The 21,563-nt window shown below is 54.8% G+C and overlaps 9 protein-coding genes across 9 annotated transcripts; 4 read left to right on the forward strand and 5 right to left on the reverse strand.

Moving 5' to 3' along the window:
* Position 1: 1 nt before the first annotated feature.
* BAUCODRAFT_472676 (uncharacterized protein) lies at positions 2–4,218 on the reverse strand. Its single transcript, XM_007678283.1, has 2 exons — positions 4,057–4,218; positions 2–3,493 (listed from the first exon to the last, which is right to left on the reverse strand). Exons 1-2 carry the CDS (start codon positions 4,136–4,138, stop codon positions 219–221), a joined length of 3,357 nt encoding a protein of 1,118 aa, XP_007676473.1. The 5' UTR covers positions 4,139–4,218; the 3' UTR covers positions 2–218.
* A 397-nt stretch (positions 4,219–4,615) lies between these two features.
* On the reverse strand, positions 4,616–7,188 carry BAUCODRAFT_472794 (uncharacterized protein). Its single transcript, XM_007678284.1, has one exon. It carries the CDS (start codon positions 6,929–6,931, stop codon positions 4,631–4,633), a length of 2,301 nt encoding a protein of 766 aa, XP_007676474.1. The 5' UTR covers positions 6,932–7,188; the 3' UTR covers positions 4,616–4,630.
* Positions 7,189–7,799: 611 nt separating this feature from the next.
* On the forward strand, positions 7,800–9,237 carry BAUCODRAFT_472800 (uncharacterized protein). Its single transcript, XM_007678285.1, has 3 exons — positions 7,800–7,922; positions 7,984–8,071; positions 8,210–9,237. Exons 2-3 carry the CDS (start codon positions 8,015–8,017, stop codon positions 9,086–9,088), a joined length of 936 nt encoding a protein of 311 aa, XP_007676475.1. The 5' UTR covers positions 7,800–7,922; positions 7,984–8,014; the 3' UTR covers positions 9,089–9,237.
* On the reverse strand, positions 9,237–10,837 carry BAUCODRAFT_472790 (uncharacterized protein). Its single transcript, XM_007678286.1, has 2 exons — positions 10,193–10,837; positions 9,237–10,135 (listed from the first exon to the last, which is right to left on the reverse strand). Exons 1-2 carry the CDS (start codon positions 10,541–10,543, stop codon positions 9,386–9,388), a joined length of 1,101 nt encoding a protein of 366 aa, XP_007676476.1. The 5' UTR covers positions 10,544–10,837; the 3' UTR covers positions 9,237–9,385.
* A 127-nt stretch (positions 10,838–10,964) lies between these two features.
* On the forward strand, positions 10,965–12,219 carry BAUCODRAFT_472781 (uncharacterized protein). The gene has a single exon (XM_007678287.1). The coding sequence runs from the start codon at positions 11,133–11,135 to the stop codon at positions 12,105–12,107; it is 975 nt and encodes a 324-aa protein (XP_007676477.1). The 5' UTR covers positions 10,965–11,132; the 3' UTR covers positions 12,108–12,219.
* A 3-nt stretch (positions 12,220–12,222) lies between these two features.
* BAUCODRAFT_122385 (uncharacterized protein) lies at positions 12,223–14,337 on the reverse strand (the record flags this gene model as incomplete). The annotated part of the gene is made up of 6 exons (XM_007678288.1): positions 12,223–12,797; positions 12,871–12,902; positions 12,957–13,774; positions 13,830–13,914; positions 13,970–14,228; positions 14,277–14,337. The coding sequence occupies 6 exons, from the start codon at positions 14,335–14,337 to the stop codon at positions 12,223–12,225; spliced, it is 1,830 nt and encodes a 609-aa protein (XP_007676478.1).
* A 708-nt stretch (positions 14,338–15,045) lies between these two features.
* BAUCODRAFT_33706 (uncharacterized protein) lies at positions 15,046–16,615 on the forward strand. Its single transcript, XM_007677877.1, has one exon. It carries the CDS (start codon positions 15,433–15,435, stop codon positions 16,591–16,593), a length of 1,161 nt encoding a protein of 386 aa, XP_007676067.1. The 5' UTR covers positions 15,046–15,432; the 3' UTR covers positions 16,594–16,615.
* A 541-nt stretch (positions 16,616–17,156) lies between these two features.
* On the forward strand, positions 17,157–19,143 carry BAUCODRAFT_70305 (uncharacterized protein; the record flags this gene model as incomplete). Its single annotated transcript, XM_007678116.1, has 2 exons — positions 17,157–17,651; positions 17,704–19,143. 2 exons carry the CDS (start codon positions 17,157–17,159, stop codon positions 19,141–19,143), a joined length of 1,935 nt encoding a protein of 644 aa, XP_007676306.1.
* Positions 19,144–19,183: 40 nt separating this feature from the next.
* Positions 19,184–21,357, reverse strand: BAUCODRAFT_130994 (uncharacterized protein). The gene is made up of 4 exons (XM_007678289.1): positions 20,892–21,357; positions 20,618–20,836; positions 19,680–20,545; positions 19,184–19,615 (listed from the first exon to the last, which is right to left on the reverse strand). The coding sequence occupies exons 1-4, from the start codon at positions 21,049–21,051 to the stop codon at positions 19,475–19,477; spliced, it is 1,386 nt and encodes a 461-aa protein (XP_007676479.1). The 5' UTR covers positions 21,052–21,357; the 3' UTR covers positions 19,184–19,474.
* Between the last annotated feature and the right edge of the window lie 206 nt (positions 21,358–21,563).

The raw sequence follows: 21,563 nt of genomic DNA on the forward strand, positions 1-21,563 counted from the left end.
TCATCATTCCTGAATTGAGTGGTCAACAACTCTTCACCAATTAGGCCTACACACCTACCACTGGTGACTAGCTAGAAGAGCATTGGTAGGAGCACATGAAGCCGGACCCGAACTATGCCCTGCCCGAGGGAGCAACAGCATGCGCGTCAGGAACTGCCGCTCGTGCTCAGGCAGCATGCCCACTGCCATCTCCACGCGCTCGCCGATCGCAGCGCAACCTATCGCATGAGAGTCTTCAAGTCCTCCAGCCTCTTCTTCGCCTCGTCAAGCTTGGTCATCTTCCTCTCAAGTGTGAACTTCGCCAGATCTTCCTTCCTCCTCTGCAATTGCAACACAGCATTTTCGACAGTGTTCTCCATGATGTAGCGCTTGATCTGCACATCACGCTTTTGGCCCAGACGATGCACACGGTCAATGGCTTGTTGCTCAACACCTGGGTTCCACTGCGGCTCCATCATGAAGACTTTGTTTGCCGCGGTGAAGTTGAGTCCTTGACCGCCGGCTTTGATCGATACAAGGATAACCGTGATTCCTGGGTCGGTCTTGAACTGCTCGAGAACACGACTACGCTGGCTGACGGACATTTTGCCATCGAGGCGATTGTAGCCGATGCCCCGCTCGTTGAGTGCGATCTCTATGAGGTCGAGGTACATTGTCCAGCCGCTGAACACCACGCTGCGGATCGGTGGCTCGCCTTCTGGCAGCTGAGAGGTCTCGGCTGCGCACTTCTCAAGATCCTCCATGAGTGCCGTGACCTTGGTCGACGGGCCGCTGTAGTCCTCCAAACTGCACTCCTTGCGCTTCTTCAGCTTAGCACGCTTGCCTTCAACGAAGTCGCGATAAGCTGAGCGCTTGAGGTCGAAGAAGCCGTAACGTGTCCACGCCCCACATTCCGGACATGTGTAGCGCTCGTCGCTAGACAACGTTGGTACTACTTGCGCCTCCATGGCGTTCTTGCACTTAACGCATAAGAAGTGGAAGCATGGTGTGAGATAGCCTATGGGCTTCTCTTTCTCGCCGTCTTCTCCTGAACTTGTCTCATCCGTAGCTGAGCCGTCGAAATCCTCGGTCACGCGACGGCTGCCGTCAGCTTCCGCTGCTGCTTGACCGATGCTAGCGCTGCATCTCTGGCATTGGTCCTGGTTTGCCTCGATGTGCAAGTGAAGCGTCTCGTAAGCCTGCCTCTCCGACACGGACGCGTCTGGCTCATCGCCGGGCTCGTCGCCAAGCTCGATCGCAATGGCGTTTTCGGGATTCATGCCTTCTGCGATCTCTTTGCGATCATCTTCGCTGAACATGTCCAACCCATGAGCACAGAACATGCGCATGCGGTTTATCGACTTCAGGATGTGCGTGTAGGCCTTGCCTTGCAGCTTACCGCGGACCGCGCCCCTCTCCATTAGTTCGAAGTCCCTACGAGACTGAGCTGCAATATTGTCGTATATCCTCCTCTCTTCCTTGCCAAATTCAAGCTGAATGTTGAGCTCTTCGCGGAGTTTCAGCCCAATTCTGTCCTTCATGCGGCGCAACGTGATGCTGTCCACAAGCAGCCGCAGGTGACCGATGGTGTTGGTGTTGCCACTCTTTAGCTGCGTGATGATCTCACGGCTCCATGTTTGCGCGTCGTCAAAGGGTCGCACTTTGAGGAACTTGATGAGAGCGCCTAGGTCACCCAAGCCGTTCTGTACTGGCGTGCCGGTAACTGCCCACCTGCGTGCAGCCGCGAGATCGACGCATGCCTTGGAGACGGCAGTATTTTGATTTCGGATGGCATGAGCCTCATCGAGGACAATGCGGAACCAGTTGGTAGCACCAAGCGCGCGGTCTTTGGCGTTGAAGTCGAAGGCGGCGGTGTTGTACGTTGTCAGCACGACGTCGTACTTGGCAAGCTCCTCTGGATCATTGGTGCGAGATGCGCCATGGTAGTTGTAAAAGGTGAGCGCGCCCTTTTGAACATGCTGCTGAATCTGCTCCTGCCAGTTCGACATGACAGACTTGGGACAGATGATCAATGTGCCCTTAACATTGCATTCCACCGAACTTTCGTCCGGCGGATCCTGCCTACTGAACTCCTTCGCCTCGGACATTGTCTGCGCAATCAATGACAAGATACTAAGTGTCTTGCCGAGACCCATCATGTCCGCTAAAATGCCGCCGCGCGTAGGCTCCGGTTGATGGAACATCTCATGGCCGGTGATTACATTGACCCAGATCTGCTGGCCTCGAGGGTTGATGCGGGACTGCCAGAGGGAGCTGCTCGGCTGCCCGGCTGCAAGGCTGTCTGCATGCTCATGGGTGACCATGAAATGTAGAGCTTGCTTCTGATGCGCCAACAGCGGCGTTTTGATGATCCCGCTGTTGGGTTCCATTTCTGGAAGATCTTCGTGCTTCACGAGACTGTCAAACATCGTTTCGGTGTCACGGCGAATCTCTTCCTCACTGCGGTGCACCGTTGCGTGCTGTGCTGTCTGCGATTTGCTCTCTCCGCCACGTGCGCCGAAGTTCGTCGGCACATGTGGGTTCGCGACTTCCTTGCCCGTCATGATGCCCATGGTGGTCGGAGACGACAGGAAGAGCTGTCTTTGCGATAGTACTCTACCGATAGCAGATGCGTACTTGCGGGGCGCATACAAGACGACGGAGATGTGCAAATTTTCTGAAATCCATTCGCCAGAGACTTGGTTCTTGCTTCTCCGCCAGCTGTCGAGGTACACCGTCATCCGTATCTTGTTGATGTTCTGACCGTCAAGCAACGGGCACAGTGCGGCGGCGTACTTGAATGCAACGTGGCCTATGTCGCGCGCCTTGCTCTTGTCTACAAGCACGATCTTCAGATTCTCAGCGGGATCACGCCGATAATCCAGCCTAAGTCTCGGCCAGGCGTCTGTGCCAATTGCCACCAGGCTCCTCTCTGAGTACGTTGGGATGCGCGAAATGTTGGCGTCAGCTTGTAACACACCAAGACAGACCTCCTGGTTGCTTGGATTCTGGGCCGGAAGCTGCCTCTCGCCGGTCATGACAATGTCAGTGCTGGTGTTGCCGTCTTCACCAGTAAGGTCAATCATGCTTTGTGGTCCGTTCTGCGCCGCTACCCGCTCACGCTCGGCCTTCATATGGGCACCGACGATGCCATCGTTTGCTGGAATGCTGAAGTTGCCCTTTGCCTTCTTCTGCTCGGGCTCCTCACCCTCGTCATTGGCATCCACTTTCCGCTTACGCTGTGGCACCGAATCACGCTCGGTGATGCGATGAAGGTCGTTAATGAAATGGCTCATGCCACGACCTTCGCCATCCGTGTCATCATGGTTCGAAGCATACTGTACCGTCGAATCTGCCGCGCTGGTATCATCCTTCGCTGAGCTTTTGACCGAGCCACCTGCGCCAGCACCTCTCGGGTTCAGGAGCAATCTGGGGTCAAATTTGGGTGAGTTGACCGCGACGTCATTGGAAGCTCTAGCAGCTGTGTTGGCCGGTTTGCGTGACTGCGGAGGACCTGGTTCAGTCAGATATTGCTGGTTACTTGTAAGTATTAGTGACGGCAAGGAGGGTGGTGTTGGAGAGTGTGAAGACAGAGCAGGTTGAATGCTGTGTCCGACATCGTGAGAGTGCCACCTGTTCGACAAGTGCGCCGGATTCACGAAGCTTGGAGTTGATGCCTGCATGTTGGGTTGCTCGGCCGATTCCATGCTGGCTTGGTGGCTATCGAGTCCGTTTCGGAACGGGCTTATGCCTGTCGCAGGAACCCATGATCTGTCCCAGAATGAAGCCATGGTAGACTGGACAGAAACCAGTTGATAACACTATGGCTGATGGCAGTAAGTGTTGAAGCTGCCAGGTACAGTAAGAAGAAGGGGAACTGCAGCCTAGAACAACAAGCATGGAAGATGTTGGTGAAGAAGTGGAAGTATGATGCTAAAGAGGACAGCCAAAGCTGCTCATCATGCGATAGCAAAGTGGTGCAGATTGAGCACGTGAATGGATGGCCAATCTCGACCAAAAGCAGCCAAACTCTGAAGTGAGGTTCAGATCTGCAAAAGAGAGGTTGTAGTGACACACCGTAATTTGGCGTCCGCTTCTTGGACTTTTCTTTCGCGACGCTCTTCGGGTTGAGTAGCTGCTGCGCTAGCGAAGGGTTCATGGCCCGTAGTGCCTGATGATGCTGTGGTCCGATCCGGCGGGCGACACTCAGTCTGTCGAAGAATGCTGGTCGATCATGCGTACCATCACGGTAGCCCTGGAGACTCGGGCGCTTCAATATCGTGGCGAACCAGGCTGAGCGCCGTCTTGATCGAGGAAGGGTCACAACGTCGGGAGTCGTACGGCTCTGGTTATGATGGAGGGAAAGCAATTACTCTGGTCGATCGGTTTAGTAGTAGAGTAGTATTTTGGACAGCGTGGGCAGAAGATTTGAAAGCGCAACTGAACGCTGCTGTGATTTATGTCTAACGAGGAATAGACCGTCGTGGCGCAAAATGTGGCTGCGGTTGCTGCCGCATTCAGATAAGCTTAAATGCGGAGTAGATCGCCAAGGCTCTACGGTCGGATGTGTCTACAGTATCTTGAACATTTATTGGGGTATCATGTGGACTTCTGTCATATAGACAGTGCCATCGAGCATATCTCGTGATCACTAACACCAAGTGAAGAATGGATTCTTCCCCTTAACCATCTCCAAGCGCTCAACAGTCACCTTGCGTCTCGCACTCTCCTGCTCACCAACAGCAGCATAGCCGAGATCGCCCAGGTCTTCTTCTTCATCTTGCTCGTCAAAGCCGCTGCTTCTCCGGACCGCGAAACTGAACCTTCTGCGCCGTTCCGCAGACCGACGGTCAGGGGTGCGAGGGATCTCGTAGGAGACCCTGCTTTTAGCGACTGGCCGGCTCGTGAAGGAGCGGAGATGACCCGGGCGAGTGCTCGTTGGCGGAAGATGTGATGTTGAAGACGTGAGCTCCTTGTGTGGTGAAGACGATGTTACAACCTCTCCATCAAGTCGAACATCCTGACTACTATTTTGGCGACTATGGTTGAATGGGTTCTCTGTTCGGTTGTGTGACGGCGAAGAAAGCCCGAGAATATCGTGGGACAGCGCCGGCTCACTTGAATGTGCCGCTGAGATGTCCATCTCTTCCTCCTCTTCAACGGTCTTTGGTCGTGGCTGTACAGTTTGCGCGGTTGCGCGCCTCGTCTCCTCAGGCCGGGTCATGGGTACTGCGACCGGCACTTCGACGACATCGTCCCACACTAGCACTCTCGACCGTCTCGTCAGCTCTAGTGGTCCATGATCCGGCGTCTTCAGTGTCTCTACTACATTCCACGCCTGCCCTTTCATCACAGCCATCTGCCGTGCAAACATCTTCTCTTGGAAGTCCACGTCAAGCTCGAAGCACTTCCGCAGCCTGACCTGTGTGTCTGTCCACCATTCTTTGCTCGTAAGCAAGGGTAGGAAATGCCGCCTTGTTCGCTCCGAGAACGGTCTACCGATCAGAGACACCGGAAGGAACAGCCAGCCGAATGGATAGCTGCGCCACTGGTCTGGATGCTTCCACGGCCAAGACAAGCTGTTGTCGATGGCACCAAGGCGTGGGATCTCCACAGGGCCGCCGGACGTTGCGGTAGGGCCCATGCTCTCGTGCCGCCTGCGGTAGCCTTCAGCATCTCCGTTCGGTTGACCATCCTCCGGCCGATATTCTTGCTTTGGCGGCTCAACCACAATCTCCGCCTCGTTCTTGTCTCGATCAATGCGTATCATCCAATTATCCGTACCGCGATCGGTGTTGCGCATGACATAATCAAGTATCACAAGCTTCTCCAGCTGTTCACGGAAGCTCAATTGCAATGCCTCGTTCCAGAACTCGGGCCTCGTCCGACTGTGCTCGGCAGTTGTCGCCCCGCTGCCTCCGTCCTCGACCTCGTCCTCTTCCACGGCTGTACTGCCTGGCGTGCAACTGTCCGCCCAACCTTTCTTCCTTCTCGTCGTCATGGCCGGCGTACTGTCGATCCCACGATTGTACTTGTCCGGCCAGGGGTGCTCTCGGAAGAACTCAGTCGCACCTTTGTAGCCTTTCAGAAACACCTGGAACGAGCCTGGCTTCTCCGGTAGAGGCCTCCGCTTTCTCCAGTACGCTCTGCGCTCCCAGAAGTCGTAATGGAAGCTATGACTGCTCAAGCCCACAACATCGGTATATGGCACAATGTTCGTTCGTAGTTGGCAATCCAGAACATAAGCAGCCGCCTCCGAGACATAGGAAAGGTTAGGTATGAGCATGGCACGACCAAAAGCAAAAGGCAGCAGATTGCGATGCAGCCATTTCGTCCATTTCGGGTTGCGGCTCGCATATGGCTCTTCGTCCTTGGGCTTGAAGACGCCAACTGTCTTCCCGCCACTGTTCCGAGCGAAATACGAGCCGCTACTGCCTTGGGTGATGAGCTTTGGATGTACGCCAAGCTCAATCGCCGTGCGCACGCTCTCGACCAGGTCATCAAACTCAAGCTTGGATAGCCTTTCGGTGCTGTCATCGTAGTCGTCGCGTAATGTTTCCTTAGTCGCTGGCCGTATCCAATCCGGTGCCTGGAAAACCGAGCTGTATATCTCGAGATGCTCGTCTTCCACACTCTTGCCCTTCACTCGTCGAATCTTAAAGCGCTCTTTGATCTCTTCCGCCCATCGTTCCAAACGCGCATTGATAGCCTTAATATCAACTCCAGAATTGGCTCGCCTTCGCCCTTTCCGGCGCGGAGACGATGCGCCGGACGGTATCTGCATGCGCTCACGGCGCTTTGGCTGTATTGGCGCATACTCTCCATCCTCTGCGGATACACCTCGATGGCTATTAAGCGGCTCCTCCTCATCGAAGTAAGGGTCATCGTCCTCTTCCTCCTCAGCCTGCGCAATGCGCGCGTAGCCTGAGGCCGCTGGGCGACTGCGCGGCATCTTTGCGAGCTTCGATAAAAACCGCAGCCGTCATCGATATACGGGCATCTTTCTTTGCACTGGAGCCGTATTGTGACAAGACATGTCGGAGAGCGAAGAACGGCGTAAATTAACACTGGGTGGTTGATCGCTCGGGATGATGGAAAGCTTGGACTGCGGCTTGCTGGAGTCCTGCAGCGGAACGTTCCTTCGCCGTTGCGCTTTGGAAAGCTTGTCGTTTTAAGGGGCGCCACATGCAGGTACGTGAGACACGAGTCGGAGAAGTAGGATAGGTTTGCCATCGCAAGAAGGATACATGCAGAGGCGAGAGACACTCACCCGCATGCACCGGCTATGTTTACGAGATCCAGCGCTCAGATGTAGAGGCACTGCTCTGCCGGAGATGAAGCCGATGAGCTGCCTGCGAATCATTTACCACGAGGTCTGAGCGCCATGCAAGGACGCTATTATCGAACCCCTATCAGTGCGTCAGTGTTTTGCGAGTTTTGGTAGTAGTTCTAGCCAGACTGCCCATGCTAGAAGCCGCTGTAAGGACAGATCCTAGATCCTCCCTTTTGCACCACTTTCACCAAGCACGCCTCCATCGCATCTGAAGGAGCAAACGCGTCCATTAACACAACCGCTTCAATGCTGTCTTTCGCCTCTACGAGCATACAGCACTTCCAGCCTGCCAGCGTCCCCTTTGCCGGTCCGCCTAATACCACGAGGGACATCCCCGCCCTGAGCGCCTCATACCGCTCCAATCCCTCCACAACGTCAGAAACACGCAGACCTCTCGTCCAACAGCAGGCAGGCGCGGCATTTAGCTTCGGCACAGAAGGAGCAGATACGGTATTGCCAGCATTGTCTACATTGGCGTCGTTGGCAGCAAGTTTCCCTGCAGCGCCAACGAGCAGTAGTGCAAGGTGAGTGAAAGAAACGGAAACAGACAAGTTGCTGGCGACATGCGCCTACACTGCCGAGAGCGACGCTAGCGAGCGATCGCCAAGAAGTGCGATCTCCTTATCGTCACTTGCGTGCCTGCCGCGATTCGACTGACAACCCCCACACAGCACACGATCGTCTACACCGAACAGCACAATAATGAATGGCGTGCAATACGCGCCACCAGCGACTGCGGGAGGAAACCAACAAGGTCCGGTAAGTCGTTGATCGTTGCTTCGCGCGCGCATAAAGTGCGGATCCCGAGCTTCGCATCCGATATCGATAACAACGCGCTCCACCTCCACGCGCGATCCTCCATAGAGATGTGTGAAAGCTCCGCTGACACACTCCCAGCCGGTCTGCCAAAACTGCGGCACGTCGACAACCCCACTATGGCGGCGCGACGAGTCAGGCTCGGTGCTGTGCAACGCTTGTGGCTTGTTCCTGAAACTGCATGGCCGCCCACGGCCCATCTCGCTCAAAACGGACGTAATTAAGAGCCGCAACCGCGTGAAAAGTAGCCAGAAGAAACGCGATGGTGAAGATGGCGCAGTGTTCCAACAACCACCGCCGCAGCAACACGCAGGTGGTCTAGCAGCTGCGCATCCAAGCGTCGCCTCCGCCGGCGGGTTGCATCCGCTCCCACATGCGATACCACCGGTTGGAGATGCACCGGTGAGGTTACCCTCACCAGGCCATCTATCACGGAGTGGAACTCCAAATCTAAGCCAAAACCCGAACATCGCGCCACAGCACATCTTCGACACCGTCACACTTGGTGGCGAATTCGTCTCCCCATCATTGCCAGCATACCGCCAGCCGTCGCCATCGCAACTGTCTTTGAACGGCGCGAGCCAGCTCGAGACAGCACTGTCCTATGAGGGCCTTGCCGCTCAGAACGGCCATCTGAAGACAAGAGTAAGCGAGCTGGAAGTAATCAATGGTCTATTCAGAGGCAGAGTCGCCGAGCTGGAAAGTACCGAACGAGGCGCACGCCAAGCGGAAAAAGTGCGAGAAGAGGAGAATGACAGGCTGAAAGCGGAGCTTGATATGGCGCGAGATCGCATTGCGGAGATGGAGAAGCGGATTGCACAACTCGAAGCGTACAGTCCAACACGGAAGAGGACAAGAACGTCGGGCGACGGCAGCGAGGGCAGGGAAATTTCGACGTCAAGAAGCACCTTCCCGATCGATGATCCACTACCGGGTTCAAGTAACTTCATGATACCGTGAGACGGCCCCAGCCACCGTCCAAGTCATGCAGACTTATGGAGCGTTTGAAGCGTAACGCATACAGCGTTGAGATACCTCTAGCGTTGTGTACTGATCCTTGCGCGTCTGAATGCAGCGCTATAATCTGCATTCGACCCACTAGCAGCTCCTCAAATGTCGATGAGGGCCCGTGACAGTCGGCATGTCTTCGAGCCACTGCAGCAGTAATTTCGGGAGCGACGACGATGGAAAAGCAAGGTTGTCAGCTTGAGCACGTACGACCAGTCTATGACGGTGTAACCAGCTGCACTGTGCGAATTACTGCACATGGAACTTCAACCGATCCTCCAGCGCCTTTATTGATTCCATCTCGTACGCACCAGCCTTCTCTGGCAACGCGGAATGCTCATACGCCTTCCCTGCTTCGCATAGCAACTCGACAATGCCTGCGCCAGAAGCAAATGCATACATCTTGCTGAAGCGCGAGGTTGTGCGTAGTTTGAAGGCCGCGCCTTTTGGGATATAGATCACATCGCCGCCAGCCAACTTCGACGGTGCCGCGTGATCTACACACACCTCAACCGAGCCCTCGGTGACTAGGAAGGCATGGTGGACTTCGGTGAAGCTTAAGGCCGCCTTGCTTTCTGCGAAGATGCTTTGCTGATGGTACTGATTCGAGCTTTCGATACCCGCAATTGCGAACTTGCCTCGCGATTGTGCAGTCGTAATCAATGGTCGGCAGATCGTGCCACCCAGCTCATACGCTGGACCGGAAGCATTACGCAGGAAAAATGGTTCGGCGCCGTTCGGTAGATGGTTGTCGTTCGCTGACCACGGCTGTGGATCGAACTGTTTGTGCTGTGGACACGGAACCATGTCGAACTGCTCAGTCGCTGCTTTCAATCTAGGAAGCATCACCTCGAAAAAATTTCGGTCGTCATTTATTGGCCACATTGGGCCGGAGTACGGATCGCCAATAGAGCGGAAGAACTCCTCCCAGCCGCCAGGGACGATGAGTCCGATCATCTCGGAATGGGGCCCAAGGATTTGATACTGATGTATTGCCCCCTATCACTTCATCAGCAATTCTAGCGGGATTAAGGGTATGGTATCTGGCGATCGTACCGGTGGCACACTGGCGAAGTCCCCAGGCTCCATAGTGCGACATTGATCGCCAGCCCAGACGTTGATCTTGCCTTGCAAGCAAAGAAACACATCGTGGGCCTCATTGTGGTAATGAAAGCCAATCGGGTCGCCTTGACTACCGCCACTGCCGACGATGGCGAAGGCATTATCGGTCTCTTTACCGGTAATCAGTAGTCGAGTCGCAGACTTGGACAGTGGGATGTAAATAATCTCGCCGTCTTGGGATGATATCGTATATGCTTGCCCGGGTTTGCCAATGGGTAGCTCAGTCGTTGGCAGAACTTGCGAATTGCCATTCACGCCATCTATGCCATTCTGAAGAGGAGACATCTTCCGTCAAGAGATAGCCGGGGGAAAGTAGAAATCCGGTAGGTGGTGGCACGTTGCACAGCATGGCGGGCAGCAGTCCTTTGAATGCAGGTGCCATCAATGACCCCCACCTACGTCCGTCTGATCAAGCGGTACCACACTACGCGCCTAAGAGTTATGCACTCTGCTGTGCTGGAGGGGCTGATGTCCGGCTGGCCGGAAGATGTCGAACCGAAGCCCTCGTTTTCCCCACTCGGGCCCTCACGGGTCTAGAGCTCGGCAGCGGTTCGAAGTGTGTCCGTTTCATGTATGCTATCCGTCGAACTCATGGCGGAGTATGGATGACGTTCAGTTCTGGTGGCCGCCACCAACGATCTTTGTTCACCCTTGTATTCCTTCTGGTCTCGGTCGCGGGTCTCCTACGACTCCGGAAGGTACGCGGCACTCCAGACAACTGCCGCTAAATTTGCCCATGAAGGCCGGGATTGCGTAGAAGTGGAGGTGAAGACCTCTGTTGAAATCTAACGTAGGCACGGCCATTTTGTTACCTTGATCTTTCTTCCTCGCTATATACCCTTGTTGGGACAATCAGCCAGGCCCAACAGTGAAGATGGACCACCTACCCGAGCTGGGTACCGCCATCCAAAACGTGGTCATACCAACCTTCAAGCTCTATGACCCTCTACTACAAAAGAACGCCGGCCACATTAAGGCTACACCAAAGTCTACTCATCAGTATGGGCAGCACGAACGACAGGTCTTGGATGTCTACTCGCCGTCCAAACCCAGCATCATCGACGGGCGGCGACCAGTGCTCATGTTCGAATACGGTGGTGGTCTGGTCAACGGATCCAGAACATTATCCATGTTTGGCAACGAACTCGTCTACGCTAATGTTGGGGCCTTTTTTGCCTCAAAGTTCGGCTATACCGTTGTGATAATCGACTACCGCTTGATGTCGCATGGCGCAAAGTTCCCTTCTGGTGGTCAGGACGTCGCCTTAGCCGCGGAATGGATTGTGAAGAACAAAGATCAAGTCTCCGACAGTTGTCCCATTGATCTTTTCCTCATGGGCAATTCAGCTGGTGGGATTCATTTGTCTACCTTCCTACTTCACTCCGACTTTTCAAAGACCCGACACCAAGTCCTCACAGGCAGCGATGTCAGGCTCAGAGGTGCAATACTCCTAGCAGTGCCATTCGACTTCGAGACTGCAACTTCGGACCGTACGGAAACATTAGAGATGTACTTCGGCGACTACCAAGCAAACAGCCCTCTTGGCCTCCTGAAAGCCGCCAAGCAGTCAGCGCCTTTTGACTTTGTGAAAGCGGGAGTGAGATTGCTTGTCCTAGACGCAGACCTTGACCCGGAGGACGAGATACTTAAGCCTCGGGACAGATTCGTGAAGGAGTGGTTAGGGTTGACTGACAGTGCAGGTCGAGGCGCCCTAGCTGTTGACTGGATTCTTGGACACAATCACATCAGCCCTGTCGCAGCTTTGAGCACGGGCATTGATAAGGAAGAAGCTTGGGGCTGTCAAGTTGCGGCTTTTTGCGACGGGATTCGCAAGTTTGCGCCGCGGTAGCTAACAAGCGGTCAGATTTCGCGACTTAGAGTATGCCGCAGTTTCCAAAACGGTGAGCAGTCCAATCTAATCCCGTACAACCCGCGCATCGATCATCGACCGCAACCGTGGCCGACTATACTTCTGTTTGGACCAAGCCGAGCTCGTGGAGTAGAATGTCTGCGCCCTTCTCCGCAAGGGCATAAGCGGTCATTTGGGTGTTGGCTCCCACATTCCGAGGCGGAATGCTCAGATCGATGACCTTGAGACCCCTCACGCCGTATACATTCAAACGCTCGTCCACCACGCCGCCTTCATCTTGTGGACCCATCCTACATGTGCCCATCGAATGCCACGTCGTGCCCACGCGCTCCCGCAGATCTTGCTCTATGGCTTGGTCATCCTCCGCACTATATGTAAGGTCGGTCACGTTGCCTTGCGAGGTGAGTGGTTCATCGGTCTCGATCAACGCTGCTTTTGAGCCAGTAGGGAATTTTGGATGGACCTGCGCCAGCTCTCCACGGTACATGGTGGTTCGGCGCATGATCTCGCGGCACTTCTTGTATGCCCAGACCAAGTGTTTTACATCAACATCATTTTCGAGAAACCCGGTGCGGAATTTGGGTGCATCCTCCCAATCCGGTCCTGTGATGTGTATGCTGCCACGAGCTTGTGGGTAGGCTGTGTAGGCGGTCATCGAGAAGTACTGACCTTAAAACAAACGGGTAGGAAGGTCAGCTGTGTCATAGACATCTTTGAGTGCAAATGCATATTGCCTGCTTACCGGCCGGTACAAGCGATGGATCACCGGGAAAGCTAGGAAGGTTAGCGATTTGCTGCCTTATTTTCATGAGCTTCTTGGCTACTTACGCATTCGCAGTTGCTATAAGTACGGATGGCTTCCATGGTTTGGCACAGAAATCCTTCTCCCACGCGCTGCGGAACTTCGGTCCTAGCATGTCGACTTCTGCCTCCGTGGGACGGATCTTTGCATGTATGTCAGTAGCGCTCCAGGCCAGCAAGCCCACTTTGCCGGCCTCTTCGGCGGACATGCGTTGGCTCAACAAGCCATCTAACGTCTCTTCAGGTTTCAGGTGTGTTTTGTATGACCATGTTACGAGGTTATGGTCCTGGTAGTTGCTTCCAACGCCCGGCACAGCAGCCACGACAGGCACATTCGCTTCGGCTAGAACCTTCTCGCTGCCAATTCCGCTGCGCTCAAGCACAAGAGGCGAACCCAGCGCACCGCAGGATAGGGCGACCATTTTGCGCGCTTTCACAGTCATGCGCGGTCGTGCTGTCGCAGTGGATGCGATTTGGAAATCCGGATTCGGCGTGTACTCGACGCCGACCGCACGCTTGCTGTCATCGAACAGAATACGGCTGACCTTACTCTCGCACAAGACGTGGAGATTCAGGTGCTTACCGTCCCGTAGTAGTGAATGAAGATAGGTCGTAGCGGCGTCAAGCCGTAGCTGATCTGCGCCAATCGTGGTGAGACTGGGCGCAAAGCCGAGATCGCCAGTAGTAGGATCCTGGAGATCGTTCACCACTGAGAAGCCGACATCTTGAACAGCGCTCAGAATATCTTCTCCGCTTCTCTTGCACCATACCGGTCCGGGACGTATGTGCAGGGGCCCGGAAGAACCGTGCGTGTCCATCTTCCCAGGGCCATGGTACGTCTCAGTCTGAACAGCACATCAGCTATATGTCATGTGACGCGGAGGAGCATCGGGCCCTTGCCTTTCGCATGTATGGTATCATATCGTCCATGCGCCAACCTGGCACGTCCCAATCGTCAAAGTCACCCTTGTGGGCTCGCGAGTACCTAACAGCGCATCAGCCCATACGCATCTTGACCTGCGAGATTCGTTGCCATTTACAGCATGACGTTAATACTACTGCCCCCTCCGAGTACGCCGCCTGTCAATATGGGGCATTCTCTGCCCGCAAGTGCATCGCTTCTCTCTGACTTATACCACAACGCTGTCCGGCTGTTAGGCACAAGGTTGGCTGGGAACAGAGCAGGCGTTCGGGTAAGAGGGTTGTCCGCGTTGTTTGCGCCCCCTTCGATGACCAAGATCGAGAGTTGAGGGTCGGCGGCTGCAAGACGTCCAGCGACAACACAGCCTGCGAGACCTCCTGGAGTACAGTGAGAATCGGAACAATGATTCATACTTTGGGCTTTACCTCCACAGATGATGATATCGACCTCATCGATGCCATGAGCGAGCTTGTTCGCAACGGGCATGGTCGTCGGCGGAAAAGTTCGCGGGCGGAATGAGAACGACGGGAGGAGAGGAAGAGCAAGCGTCAATAGTAAACAATGTCAAAGACAGAGGAAAGGGCGTGCTTATACCTGTGATAGATGCATTGTACCAGAAGAGCAAAAGCTGTTGATTGGTGTTTTGCGCTGGGCCCACCACGACGTTCCCTTGTGAACACTGCTCACCTATTTGGGACTGGGAGAAGACTGGTATAGGTGGTAGGCGCGCCCGTGAGCGGCGACTCTATGGGAGACCACTGCCGTGGTGTTGTCAGCACACGCTGTTTCCCTTTTGGCACTGAAGCCGGAGTCTGACGCGCATCCACATAGTGGCTGTTCCAGTGCAGCCACATACGGCGCTCACCCAGACAAGTGGATGAAACGATTTGTTGACTTGGCGTCTACGCGCGACAACATGTACAGGCGTGACTTGAAGTATTGAGGTCTTGCCAATAATAGCATTCGTAATGCCTTGAATAGTCAGGTGCACCTCGACGGCTTATGCTGCGCGTATATCACATTACTGATGTGGAGTTCGACCTCGAAGGCGCCAGGTAGCTGAAGCAGCGCTTGGAGGTTCCTGAAATGATGCTGACGGCCGGGTGAAGTGGATGACTGTGTTTACGGCCGAGAGCGCCACCACCGCTATCATAAAGACCCGGAATGGGATGATATGCTGGCGATGCAGAATGGCAATATGAATTTGCATGCTTGGCTCTCAAAGGAGGTGCGCGCCATCCTGCGAGACCTTACTATCATCCTGTGCTTTTGATGGATCAGTTGTTTGGTGGTGGTGCTCTTGTTGGGTGGGGTGCTCTTTGTGACGCCTGATTGGCTGCCATGTACATGCAGGCACCGCCACGAAGATCTGCAATGCAGGCACCACAATACCAGAGCCCGTTGTCTCTGGCTGGGAAAGGTACAGTCAATCAAAGATGTCTGCGGTGGTGCTTTTGCAAGGGTACAAAGCTGCTCAAAGTCGCACACTCCGAATTGCGTTCCACAGAGGTCTGACTCCCGCCATTGAGCTGTATATTCTGGTGATTGCACTTGCCACTGTGAGCGATTGTGACCACAGCGATGACCATGCTGTACGGAGAGTGTTTAGAAAATTACACGATGTCGACGGATCCTTACGACGATCCGACAGAGCAGTATGCGATGGACTTTGAGCTCTTCAGCCCTCCCCCGTCGATGCCCAGCAGTGCGGGCGAGCTAGTTGTGCCGCCCATTAACGACTTTGATACGATAAACCGCACACGGTCAGCTATCATATCGGTGGCGACCTCTTGCAGTCCGATGCGTGATATCGATAGGGCGGCCGGCGCGTGGACAGCTAGCCTTGCGTACTGCAAACGGCCACTCACTCCTCTATCTACTGTCAATTTAGAGACCAGTAGCACTCGCGCCCAATGTCACGTCTGCGGCAAGGGCTTTGGCGCGAACAAAAGCTTGAGACGGCATATGAGAAGTCAACACGAAGGCCTGCGATACCGGTGCTCTGGATGCGGAAAAGCTTTTGGTCGAAGAGATATCCGAAACCGCCACGCGAAGGAGAAGCACGGACCGAACGGGAATCTGCTCGAATGTGACCACTGTGGGCAGATGGTCTCAAGGAGGGCCCTGGAGCGGCATAGGACTAACCGGTGTTGTCTCCCAGAGGATGCTACGTTCGCCACCCAGAGAAGATTGTCTGACTGCAACGTCAGCCTTCAACCTAGGCGTGGGTGGCCTTCGATGCTCGCAGTTCTGGATCCCTTAGTGTTGATCTTCCGGCTTTCTGACCTGTGCTCCGTGAGACTCAGCGTGCAAGGACGCCATGACGACAGCGATACTGCGATGGACCGGAGACAGCAGGTAATGCCGTCGTGTGCACAAGCGGAGTTCCTGCGACTGTTGGGCGTCGTTTACTCAACGCTGCGCAAAGCCATGCTCGAGCAGATGATGTCAGATCTGGGATCCGCGTCATTGATGCTCGCGCTTTGGCTGCTGGCTGTCGTGGAAGAAAGGGCGAACAATAGAGATGCAGCCTTTATCCATCTAAGGGCGTTGGCTGTGCTGTGGTACAGAAATGCGCAAGTGACTCAGAACCTTGATGGCACCATGCGAGGCATCCTCAGCAGCATGGGCGAGTCGTATTCGTCGCGCGTTGTGTGGGAGGCCTTTGCCATGTCTGAAGGCTTTGGAATAGCGCGTTATTCGATTGGCGAGTCTTGTCTCATGGATGTCAATCGTACATAGTAGAGGAAGAGAATATTACCGATTAAAAGATGTCGTTACACCAAACTGCTTCTCACGAAGTGCAGGTTCAATGCGCAGTCCAGAGTCTGACTATGTAGATGTTTGCTCAAGTGTGCAGCTGGCAAACGACCATATGAATCAGCGCCAGGCGGAGGTGCAAGGAGTTCTGGCCTTAGGCTCGGGATATCCGGCACACGGGCCTATTATGGCCGAAACACGCGCTCCAGCCCTGCGGCTTTGCGACACGTCCTCATCGAAGGCATTGCACATGCGCCAACGTTACTCACCTTCTCCCCCACCACGTCTAAGTGTGACGCCTGATGCATATCAATCACTGAGTGGCTACTGCAAAGCAAGTCACACGCAACATTGTGTAGAGAGTGGCAGTTGAAAGGTCGCAACCTTTGACAGCCGGAGGGGGAGGGGAGCGTAAGATGAGCGACAGCTTCGCGGACGAGGATGCGCAGGCGCCTGCTCAAGCCTCCGATGAGATGATCGCGGGCGAGAACGAGGAGGTAGAAGCCAAGCGGGAGGCCGAGGAAGCCGAAGGCCTGGACACAAGCATGGCTGAGGGCGGCGACGATGTGGACACAAAACATCAATCTATATCTGATAACCCGCTCGATGCGCCTGAAGGCCCGCCACCGGACAATGCCGAGGATGTACCTGATGACGAGGAAATGGGCGATGGCACCCCCGCAGTCGAGCCTACCGACGCAGCGCCTACCATCACCAAGTCCGCTATGGAGCAGTCTGCGCGATCACGTCTCATCGATCAGAACCACGCTATAATACTGCCTTCTTACAGCACGTGGTTCGACATGCATGAGATTCACAGCATTGAGCGGAAAGCGCTACCCGAGTTCTTCAACAGCCGCAACCGCAGCAAGACGCCTGCGGTGTACAAGGATTACAGAGACTTCATGGTCAATACTTACAGGCTGAACCCCGCCGAGTACTTGACTGTAACGGCATGCAGAAGAAACTTGGCTGGTGATGTTTGCGCAATAATGCGCGTCCATGCGTTCCTAGAGCAGTGGGGCTTGATCAACTACCAGGTATGTGCATGACAACATGTACCAATGTAGAGGTGCAGCTAATCCATGCCAGATCGACCCAGACACACGCCCTTCTAACATCGGTCCACCTTTCACAGGCCATTTCCGCATCACAGCAGACACCCCCCGCGGTTTGCAACCATTCCAACCCGCGCCTAACAGCACAATCACTGCCGGCAAGCCATATGCAGGTACTGACCGCGCAGCGTCCACCAGCAGAACCGATGTCAACCTAGAGGTGCGACGGAACATCTACGACGACAAAGGCAAGGATGTCACGCTATCTAAGGCAGATACTGCGAATGGCGAGTCAAGCAGGAGCCTCGAAGAAGGTCTTAAGCAAGATGACAAGCAGTACTTTTGTTACTCATGTGGTAAGGACTGCACGAGAGTGCGTTACCACAACAGCAAAAATCCCCCAACCAACGCCGCGACACCGAAGCCCAGCAAAGACCAGCGTTACGATCTGTGCAGTCTATGTTACCAGGAAGGACGCTTTCCCTCATCTACAACAGCCCCGGACTATGTGAAGCTGGAGAACGAGCGATACCGGACGCTCGGTGACAGAGAAGCACCGTGGTCAGATTCAGAGATCTTGCTACTACTGGAAGGCTTGGAGATGTTCGATGACAACTGGGAGTCTGTCGCAGACCATGTCGGCTCACGATCACGAGAAGAGTGCGTGCTCAAGTTTCTGCAGCTCGAGATCGAAGATAAGTATCTGGAGGATGCACCTTCGGCGAACGCCCATGCGGGCGCAGTAGGCGCTCAAGATCTAGCCTTTCTTTCTGGTGGGAGACTGCCGTTCAGTCAGTTTGACAATCCCGTCATGAGCGTCATGGGCTTCCTTGCTGGACTGGCGGATCCTGCCACCACTGCGAAAGCGGCCGGCAAGAGCGTCGACGAGATGCGCCGGAGTCTCAGGGCGCGGCTAGAGACCGACTCGACCACGGGCGCAGAGAACGCAGGAGCGGAAACCCAAGGCGAAGCGGCAGCGGCAGATATCAAAGGCGAGCGAGCCGAATCAATGGACGTTGACGATACCACTTCACTTGCCACGCGCGAGCCACAGACTTCGAACGACCTCCCCACCACAGCTTTAAGCCTCACAGCTGCGCGCGCAGCAGCTTTAGCATCAAACACTGAGCGCCAACTCACGAACTTGGTCTCCGCGGCCGTGAACCTCGAACTCCAGAAGATCGAGCTCAAACTGCAGCAGTTCAGCGAAATGGAGGCGCTATTGCAAGCCGAGCGGCGAGAAGTCGAACGTATGCGGCAGCGGGTATTCCTCGATCGGCTCTCTTTCAGGCGAAAGGTCCGCGAGGCTGAGGCTAAGCTTGCTGAGATGCTTGTGGGCAGGCGGATTGCAGTGCCAGGAGGTGAGAAGTTAAGTATAGATCCTGCTGGAGATTCAGTCGGAGGCAATGGTGTCGTGGGCGGTGTGGAGCCGTATCAGGAGGGTATGGAGGGGTTTATGAGGCATGAGATATAGTAGCCTTATTTCAGGCCTATGTACCGGCTGGCGTTCGTGTGGGAGGCGTCTCGTGGAGCGAGTATCGTGTTAAGCCTAACAGACAGGCTTGGAATTATGGAAAGAACTTAGGGTTCAATACATTGCGTGTAGCGTAGCCGCACGCGAGCTGTCCAGTTGGCACCGTGTAAGATAGACATTCACGAGGCAGCAGTCTACTGAAGGGTGAAGGCCCGTTCCGTAACTCAACCCAGCGCTCAAACAGTATGATATTATACGCCGCAGAAATCCAATCGAGCCGGCTACCGAATGCTTCAACAGTGCTATGCATGTGCGAACCAACATGAGACAATCAAGAAAACTTGCGCAACGTCTCCGCGATAACGTCTTCGGCATGCTTCTCTGAATCATGGCCGAGAATCCAGTCCTCTCGAGGCATGGCCATGCTTTCCGGATTAGCCTTGACCTTGTCCCAATCTGCCTTGTGCCACATCTGCTCACGACATGGGGTCAGCATGGCCTTGCCAGACGCTGACAAAGGGAAAACAAGTACTCACGTCTCGCGTCGTCTCGCCAGTCTTTTGTACTGCCTTGACGCGATCGTAGCGGATGTCTTGGAAAGCGCGCGTGGCGGCCGTAATATTTGCTTTGCCGGCTTCACGAAGGCAGATGGCGATGGTCACGCCATCCTCCATCGCCTGCGTTGCACCTTGTGCGCTGGTAGGCAGGAAGGGATGTGCTGAGTCCCCTAGCAGCATCGTCCGGCCCCCATCGCTGACCCACCTTGGTAGCGGGTCTCGGTACACGAGCTTCCAGTCCACAAGCTTGTCCTCGGGCGTTTTCGACACGATGCGTTTGCACAGCGGGTCCCAGCCCTCGAACACCTTATACACGTCCTCCAGCTTGCCAGGGAAGGACCAGGACTCTTCAATGTCGTGCTCGTCAACATGCGTCAGAACCCAGCAACAGTCACTGCCGTTTTTGATTGTGGAGAATAGGAAATGGACATCTGGGCCAATCCATCCATTGAAAGTGTCGCCGTTTTCACAGAAACGCCGTGTTTCCGGGTCGGCCAGCATGTCAGTGTTTGGGAACCAAGCACGGAAGACTGCGTAGCCGGAGCTCTTGGGAGCGTCTACGTAACCCAGCACGAGCTCGCGGGCCTTGGAACGTACGCCGTCTGCACCAATGACTACGTCAGCGGTTGCACGCTCGCCCGTGTCGAGTACAATGCCGGCCTCGGTTTCGGTCTCGAAGTACTTCGTGATACGGCAGCCGAGATGGATGGGGATGGCTAGCTCGTCCTTGACGTAATTGAAGACTGTGGCGTGGATCTCGCCACGATGTCCGTTGAACACTGGAGCATCGGGGTCACTGGGCGGCGTCCTTTGGTTCATAATGAGTTCGCCAGTATATTTGTGGACTACCACCGAGGGCAAGAGGGTCAGCTGTGCCAAAGGACAATGTGGAAGGGAGTTTAAATTGGTTCACTTACTGTTGAAGCCATAGTTCTGGAGCTTGATGCTGAGTTTGTCTAACCGGTCACTGATGCGGTCACCAGAAGATGTGAACCAGCGACGATAGATGCGGCCAGCGTTAGAACCGAAGGAGATGATGTCGCCAAGTACTTTGAGCTCCCTGAAGGACTCGTACATCTCAACGGTATGACCTTGGCGATGGCATTCTATAGCTGCTGTGAGCCCACCAAATCCAGCTAAGCGACGTTAGCAGACACTCGGTAGGCGTCACGCCAGCCGTTCGAGGCTTACCTCCGACAATAATAACCTTGATGCCGGAGGATGGCCTTTCGGGGGCCACTAGGCCGTTTGTGTGTCCATTGGTATGGCCATTGACATGACCGTTTAATACCCCATTGCTAAGCTCGCCGTTAAGGACTGCTTCGCCTGCGGTTACCTCGCCCACGGCCATGTCCACAGCTGTATCTACCAAGGTAAATTATGCTGCAACAGGAGTGAGTGAACTTCTTAGGCACGAGCTACAGTACTTGCGGTGATCATACACAGCCTAAATCGCAGGCCACGAACCAAGCCGACGATGTATCGATGTAGCTCACACGGAATGTGGCCTACCCATGCCGAGAGCCAGGTGTCGCGGCAGTTGCAAGAAACGACGGTGCCGCCGTGATAGATCGTTCGCAGCATGGTGTTATTCCGTTCAGTGCAACTCCCGTGCAATGATCGGCGTATGTACATACATGTAGCCCTAGGTGGCGTCCAGACGCAGATCTGTCACAGCTGAGCTTGTCCATGTGAGCATGCAGCCAAGTGGAGCTGATATTGACCCACAATTTTCCCCACGGGACATACGTGGCCCGTGCTGCGGTATTCCGCTGTATGACTCGCATGTAACACGTCTCGGCAGTTGCTGCGCAATATGCGAGACATTGAGAACATCGCGGAAAGCCGGCAGATCAGTTATGA

The sequence above is a fragment of the Baudoinia panamericana genome, assembly GCF_000338955.1.
Source record: "Baudoinia panamericana UAMH 10762 unplaced genomic scaffold BAUCOscaffold_6, whole genome shotgun sequence".
Lineage (NCBI taxonomy): Eukaryota > Fungi > Ascomycota > Dothideomycetes > Mycosphaerellales > Teratosphaeriaceae > Baudoinia > Baudoinia panamericana.

What these genes read in the sequence shown, in the direction of transcription:
- BAUCODRAFT_472781 (XM_007678287.1), top strand. Translation starts at nt 11,133, where the DNA reads ATGGACCACCTACCCGAGCTGGGTACCGCCATCCAAAACGTGGTCATA.
- BAUCODRAFT_472790 (XM_007678286.1), bottom strand. Translation starts at nt 10,543, where the DNA reads ATGTCTCCTCTTCAGAATGGCATAGATGGCGTGAATGGCAATTCGCAA. An exon ending in ACTTCGCCAGTGTGCCACCG is followed by an intron (nt 10,136 to 10,192) that starts GTACGATCGCCA and finishes ATGAAGTGATAG; the next exon opens with GGGGCAATACATCAGTATCA.
- BAUCODRAFT_472676 (XM_007678283.1), bottom strand. Translation starts at nt 4,138, where the DNA reads ATGAACCCTTCGCTAGCGCAGCAGCTACTCAACCCGAAGAGCGTCGCG. An exon ending in GAAGCGGACGCCAAATTACG is followed by an intron (nt 3,494 to 4,056) that starts GTGTGTCACTAC and finishes TGACTGAACCAG; the next exon opens with GTCCTCCGCAGTCACGCAAA.
- BAUCODRAFT_130994 (XM_007678289.1), bottom strand. Translation starts at nt 21,051, where the DNA reads ATGGCCGTGGGCGAGGTAACCGCAGGCGAAGCAGTCCTTAACGGCGAG. An exon ending in CCAGAACTATGGCTTCAACA is followed by an intron (nt 20,546 to 20,617) that starts GTAAGTGAACCA and finishes CCTCGGTGGTAG; the next exon opens with TCCACAAATATACTGGCGAA. An exon ending in CTGGCGAGACGACGCGAGAC is followed by an intron (nt 19,616 to 19,679) that starts GTGAGTACTTGT and finishes TGTCGTGAGCAG; the next exon opens with ATGTGGCACAAGGCAGATTG.
- BAUCODRAFT_33706 (XM_007677877.1), top strand. Translation starts at nt 15,433, where the DNA reads ATGACCATGCTGTACGGAGAGTGTTTAGAAAATTACACGATGTCGACG.
- BAUCODRAFT_472794 (XM_007678284.1), bottom strand. Translation starts at nt 6,931, where the DNA reads ATGCCGCGCAGTCGCCCAGCGGCCTCAGGCTACGCGCGCATTGCGCAG.
- BAUCODRAFT_472800 (XM_007678285.1), top strand. Translation starts at nt 8,015, where the DNA reads ATGAATGGCGTGCAATACGCGCCACCAGCGACTGCGGGAGGAAACCAA. An exon ending in GAGGAAACCAACAAGGTCCG is followed by an intron (nt 8,072 to 8,209) that starts GTAAGTCGTTGA and finishes ACACACTCCCAG; the next exon opens with CCGGTCTGCCAAAACTGCGG.